At 44.5% G+C, this 6,445-nt stretch overlaps 1 protein-coding gene across 2 annotated transcripts; it reads right to left on the bottom strand.

The window, feature by feature from the left end:
- Positions 1 to 1,348: 1,348 nt before the first annotated feature.
- lrrc4ba (leucine rich repeat containing 4Ba) lies at positions 1,349 to 6,126 on the bottom strand. 2 transcript variants are annotated; one of them, XM_028600382.1, is made up of 3 exons: positions 5,881 to 6,126; positions 1,507 to 3,307; positions 1,349 to 1,428 (listed from the first exon to the last, which is right to left on the bottom strand). In XM_028600382.1, exons 1-3 carry the CDS (start codon positions 6,124 to 6,126, stop codon positions 1,349 to 1,351), a joined length of 2,127 nt encoding a protein of 708 aa, XP_028456183.1. The 2 variants fall into 2 exon arrangements, with proteins under 2 accessions (XP_028456183.1, XP_028456182.1); XM_028600381.1 differs by having other exon boundaries at positions 1,349 to 3,307.
- Between the last annotated feature and the right edge of the window lie 319 nt (positions 6,127 to 6,445).

The following is a 6,445-nucleotide window of genomic DNA, read 5'->3' as shown; positions in this document are numbered from 1 at the left end:
ATCATTAAAGGACCATTATGACAAATAAAAAACGCTTGTTATCATTATTATCATAATGATCATTATTATTAATGCTATAGATCCACTATACCAAATGATGAAGAGCTGATTTTATATTTTTGCAGTTGAGCGTACAGATCTCCCTTCTCCAATGACCCTGTTTACGTGAATGTGACAGAAGAGGGAAACACTTGTGTGTGGCTACAAAAAAGTCGAGACCAAAATAAATTCACTCAAACACTTTGCCAGGTTTTTGTTTTAGCTCCCTCTCAACGGATGCCACTCTCCTACACGTGTCCTTTTGCAGCACAGTCGGAGCGGCCATCTTGATCCAAGTTCGGAAAAGTTGTAAGGGAGGGCCACTACAACAGCTGTGTGTACTTCTTTTTTTTTTTTTAAATATATTCTTCAGACGTTGTAGTTTTCAGTCAGAAGCTTAATAAAGATTCTTTATAATTTATTTCTTTGAATGAAAATATATTTACGGTATATATAATATGTACTTTCAGTCCTTTTTATATCTGTCATTATCCTTTATGCAATAGGAATTTTCTTCTCCCATGATAACCCACTCTGTTTCTCTCCATCCGAGAAGACAGTAGCCCGTAAGGTAAAAAGTGAAAAAAGGAGAAAGTGAGAGTGAAAGCGCTCTGAAAAAACAATTGTTGTTGTTCTGTCTCCCTGTGAAGTACTAGTCTGATACCTGTATCCTGGACAGAATCGCTGCATGGCTCTAATTTTGCTTTCTCAGTTCTGTTTTAGTGCTTCCTGGAAACCTCGGACCGTACCGCTTACCCAAACCATTGTTTGTTATTCCGTGTCTCTGCCAAACACTAATCTGACAACATGTTCAATGGCCAATATTATGTCTCCCTCCAAATATATACACTGCATGTGTCTGGAAATATAGGAAGCAATCTGTAGAAATCCTAGAGAGGCTCATTGCACATGTGTATTATTCATAGGTTTCCACTGTGATTGTGGACGGAAATGAAAAGCGTTGGCTTGATCTTGGACTTTGGCAAAGACTATAGCAGGCTGCACAGAAAACTGAATGATTTGGATGTTTGTGGTTTACATCGTATATGTTTATGCCTGATTTAGTTGAAAAGAATGTGCGGCTGCTATTGGTGGGACTGATCAGATATCGTACTCTGTCTCCGTCAGTCTTCCTATCTGCTTCTCTCTGTCAACAGATTGACAACACAAAGCAGTGACTGTGAAATATAATCTTCTCTGGAATCTGTCCATTATGACAGTAGGCTACAATTGGTCTCACAGGCTCTTTCTTTCTCACTGTCTCTACCAGCTCTTCTTTCTTACCTGCTACTTCCACTCTCACTTTTACTCAAATTTGAGTCTCTTGCACATTTTCCTTGGAGCCGCTCTTAAAAAGCAGGGGCTCATTCTGGCTTTTCCCCATAAGGCCTTTCAGAGAACTGTGGAGACCCAACTGGGGCAGGGGCACAGGGGAGGGCAGGGTGCCACCTGTGGGTGTTCCTCCACTGGTCGTCACCTGGGAACAGGATATAGATGTGTTCTGAGACTGAGAGCAAGACAAGGGGTTGTTGTTGTTGTTGAGACCCACACCAGTGCCTGTGCCCATGCCCAGGCCCATCATGTTGTTGTTGAAGTGATGGGTTTTGTAGTAGTGGTTGAGGTGCTCTGATCGGGCCAGGTTCGGCAGGTTTACTATCTCTGGGTGGTGCAGCCTGAGGCTCTGGCCCCCTCCTATTCCACTGCTTCCGCTCTGCGTCACCGTGGAGCCTCCTGAGATGCCGCTTCCCCGACCACTGGCCCCAGCCCCCAGCTCATCCTCCACATTGATGATCTCGATAGCACGAGCAGGGCCGTGGTGTTTATGTAGCTGGTGTTGTTTCCTCAGCTTGTAGAACACCACAAGCATCACCGCTGCCATGAAGGTAATGGCTACGAAGCAGCCAATGATGATCTTGGTGGTCTTCATCACATCATCCAAGCCTGAGAAGCCTGGCTCAGTGATGGGCACAGTGAACGTTGGTCGGGTGGCCCGAGGAGAGGAGGAGGACCAGCCTGCTGACAGAGAGGAGGCAGTGGTAGGAACACCTTCTGGCCACACGTGGCCCGAGGGCGTGGGGCCAGGGTAAACACGTATGAATGTCTCATTGATGGCTACCAATGCAGACTCTTTATCTCCCGGGGTCTCGACTGTTTCCACTGTGACTGTTGTAAAGTAGGTGTAGTTGACACTGGCATCAGCGGCGGTGACATTGAGGACAGCAGTTGCCGTGGTATTGCCAGCAGCATTGGTAACCATGCAGGTGTACTGGCCCGTATCACGCAGGGTGACATTTGTGAAGTTGAGAGTGCCATCATGCAGGACGGATATCCGCACCCGGTAGGAGCCATGGGTCATTAGCGTGCCATTCGGGGTGATCCAGTTGACAGATGTTGTGGAGGTGCTTGTGCGACACTTGAGCTCAGCAGCCATACCCTCGGTGACATTGAGGTCTGTAGGTGGTTCCACAATGACCGGTGCAAAGCAGGTGAAGTGACTCTGGTCAAGCTCTCCAATGTACTTGCCCTTTAAGACTGGGGGAGCGTGGCAGCGGGCACAGCAGGTGGTGTTGCTGGGCACCGTCTCTTTCAACCACCAACTTAACCAAAGCACATCACAGTTGCAAATCCAGGGGTTGTGGTTGAGGTGTACTCTCTCCAGCTGGTGAAGAGGCGTGAAGAGGTCATGGGGCAAGGAGTGCAGGGAGTTATGGGACAGGTTGAGCTCTTCCAGGCTTTTCAGGTCATCAAAGGCGTTGCGCTCAATGACGGACACCTGTGAGTGCATTAGCCACAGCTTGCGTAGGGACACCAGGCCCTGGAAGGACCCAGGTCGGATGATCTCCAGTCGGTTTCCTGACAGCTCCAGCTCCTCCAAACGCACAAGCGCTGTCAGTTTGGGAATGTCCTTCAGCCCACACATGCCCAGGTTCAAGTAGCGTAGATTGATGAGGCCCACAAAGGCTGCGTCAGAGATGAAATCCAACTTCTTGAGCTCACCCAGGTCCAGGCGACGTAGCGAGGGCACACGGTGGAAGGCATAGCCTGGCAGAGTCTCAATGGGGTTGTTGCGCAGCCACAGCTCCCGTAGCTTGCTGAGGTACTCAAAGGCATGTGATGGCACCAGTGTGAGGCGGTTGTCGAAGAGCTCCAATGTGTTGAGGTTGGGGAGGCCATTGAATGCTCCGACTTCAATCTGACGGATCTGATTCTTGGATAGCTGGAGGATCTCAAGGTGTCTCAAGTGCTTGAAAGTGTCAGACTTGATAACCTGGAGGGACAGACAATGGTGAAGTTACTGTACAACATGTAGAATGATTCACGTAGATTACAAACGGACGTTCAAGTGTTTGTTACTGAGATTTGTGTGGTTACATATGATAATGGAAGGTTTTGGTAAAATTTAAACAGTGGACTATCAATTGTGTTTGAGCCATTTGTGACAAACTCAGGGTAACTTAACTTTTACTAGGTGGAATCACCTATGTACATTCTGAAGTAGGTTCTTTTCTGTTTTAATGATGAAAAAAACACAATACAAAATTTGTTTTGTATTACTTAAGGATCACATGCAGTACAAGTTTTATTTACTTTGTTTAGTTTTTGACTTATCATAGAATATTACATGGCATACAACTTTAACAGACATGAAGCTCTAGTACTGACATATTGTATGGTATATAAAAATATTGTCAATTAATGATTTACAGGCACAGATATGGCTAAATACATGTTTAAAGAAACAAACCATACATATATAAATAATTAATTCCTCCGCTCATAATGGTTAACAGGTGACCTTTCCACTCCAGTGACTGTTTCCACTTGCTGCTGTCTGCAGGGGAAGGTGGGCTACAGACAGACTGCTGACACGAGCCAGTTAAACATGTGTGTCTCGCAGCCTCTGTTTTGACTCCTAGAGCCACTCTGGCCTCCATGTTGGAGCTTCCATGTTATTGATAAGACTATGTGTTTAATGGTAAAACTTAAATCCCTAACCTACTAACTAATAACACAGTGGTCTTGTTTTGAAGGTTCTCAGAGTTAGTTTCACCTCAAAATTAGGTTCAGAGAACCCCATCCACAACTTGCTGTATAACTGTGGTGCCATGGCGCGACACAACTTGTGGGGTTCTGTTGGTGAAAAACTATCACGCTTAATTTGTAGTTCAATGCTTATATTTAACAGGTGTTAAACATTTGACTTCATCTCTTAGCACTGTGGTAAACCTACTGTAAACCCTGTCCTATTCCTAACCCTGGCCGTATTTCAGTTTCTTATTAAAGTGCTCTTCACAATGTTGTTTCAGTGAGACTCAGGGGACCTTCTACTGACACATTGTAATCCCTTGATAATTAGCTGATAATCAGTGTTGGACTATTCACATTAAGCGTTACCACAAATCACCAAGGAGGACAAAACTATTAAATAAATGAATACATTTTTAAAATTGTCTAAACATTATGTGACACATTTCTTTAATCCATTTTACAAATGAACAACCAATAGAGATGTTTTTTATGCAGGAAGACATGATTCTGAAAAACATGGCCGCCATGGGCCCTGGATAGCACACACTAGCATCGGTGCGGCCCAACTGGAGCTCAGTTGGCAATAATGCAAAGACACACAACAAGTAAGTGCGACTAAAAGCCCCTTAAATCTCTGATTGTTTGACATATGTGTGGCCAAAGCCCTCTGTAAGACACACGGAGACTTCTGGAGTCAGGCCACTGCCTCTTCTGTATGTAGATCAGGAGGGGGTGGGGAGGGGGGGGATGTTAAGAGGGGTGGGAGCTGTCAAGGCTTTACTCTCAGGGTACTCAGTGAAGGAAAAAATAAGCCAGAGAATCTAGGATGCCTTCAGGTGTTAAAACATTTTTAGATTTTTAATCATTTCAAGTTGGGCTGCAGGATACAACAAACCGAATCGGAATTTGTAGGCTAAAAAGGAAACGTAACGGATATCGGTATTATTTCTTCAATTTGTCTTTCATGTGAACAGCGTCTCTTTAAACCTCACATACCAAATCATGTGGCATAATGTCCCATTTATGCCCTGTTAACGTCACATAATGTTTAATAAGATGTTGTCCCCCGAGGAATAGAGGACATCATACTGTCCAACGAACAGAGCAGTTTGACATGATGAGAGATGCACTGGACAATTTTAACAATGTTTAGGATACTTGTTGCTTTTCATTAGAGGAGATAAGATGTAGTGGGCATGAATTTAAAATCACAAAAGAACAATGCACTGTCAGCAACATGAGGAGGGATCCAATTACTTAAAATGCTGCTGCAAAGAGTAAAATCAACCCACTCTGTTTATAAACGTAGAGATTCATGTGCTTTGTGTCGATGGTCTGTGGTTAAATGATCTTCCCTTGCAGCTGCAAAGCCACATAATGCTGTCTAGGGACTCCAGATAAATTGGTAATGCATACAAAAGGCAGCATGGTGTCATGGAAATATGCCTTGCTCTCAATTCAGAAAATATTCCCTCAGTTTAGAGGAGGCTTAAGTGCCTTTTCTTTACCATTATTGACATTTACGGTTAAGTCTTTTCTCCAAACTAAAAATTCCAAGAGAAAACACGTTAGTCTTAACATTTACAAATGGCTGCAAATGTTTCCGTCTGATTATGGGCAAACAGAATGTAGTGTTAAAGACATACTGTAAATCATATGTCTCTGTACAGCCAATTATACAACCATTAATTTACATCACTTGTTGCGACTTATAGTGATAGGCTAAATAACCTTTGTTATTTTTTTCATGCAAAGTATTGCGTATGAAATGCACAACGGCCGATGAGTGACTTTCCTCCAGCCAATATTTACCTGTATGGAGTTCTCCTGCAGGTTGAGGTATCGTGTGTTGACTGATATGCTTTCGGGCACCTCCTCCAGGTTCTGCCTGGTGCAGATGACTCGGCTGGCCTGGTTGGAGCAGGTGCAGAGGGAGGGGCAGGAGGAAGCGGCTCCCACCAACTCCGGCCCAGGGAGGAGGAGCCGCAGTAGGAGCTGGGCCAATAGAAAGAGGAAGGGGGAAGGGCCGGGAAGGCAGGTCAGCGTGGCGATGCGCATGGCAACTGGGACATGACCCTGCTCTTTAATCCGAAGGTACAGGTGAGGTGACTCCACACTGGTGGATTTGCGAGAAAAGGTATATATATTCCCTTTGGTCCTCCAGTGGCAATTTGTTCTTTCTAATTCCGCATCCTTTGTGATGTTTTTTGTCCTCTGTCGATCTCTTTGTCTTTTCCTTTTCTTTTTTGAACATAGAAATATGCAGATAAACAGATGTTATTCCTTTTTTGTCTTGTGTTGTCTGGGGATTTGAGTGAGGCTTTTTGTGAAGTGAGAAGAACCCAGGAGTTACTGTGGAAGAACAAAAGAGAGAGAG

Source organism: Perca flavescens, chromosome 15, assembly GCF_004354835.1.
Source record: "Perca flavescens isolate YP-PL-M2 chromosome 15, PFLA_1.0, whole genome shotgun sequence".
NCBI lineage: Eukaryota > Metazoa > Chordata > Actinopteri > Perciformes > Percidae > Perca > Perca flavescens.
The sequence above is the reverse complement of the archived record's forward strand: the minus strand, read 5'-3'. Positions and strand labels throughout refer to the sequence as shown.

Bases quoted from the DNA above. Each gene is read 5' to 3' on its own strand.
- lrrc4ba (XM_028600381.1), bottom strand. From the start codon at position 6,126: ATGCGCATCGCCACGCTGACCTGCCTTCCCGGCCCTTCCCCCTTCCTC. The intron at 3,308-5,880 runs GTAAATATTGGC...CTGTCCCTCCAG, and splicing joins TGCAGGAGAACTCCATACAG to GTTATCAAGTCTGACACTTT.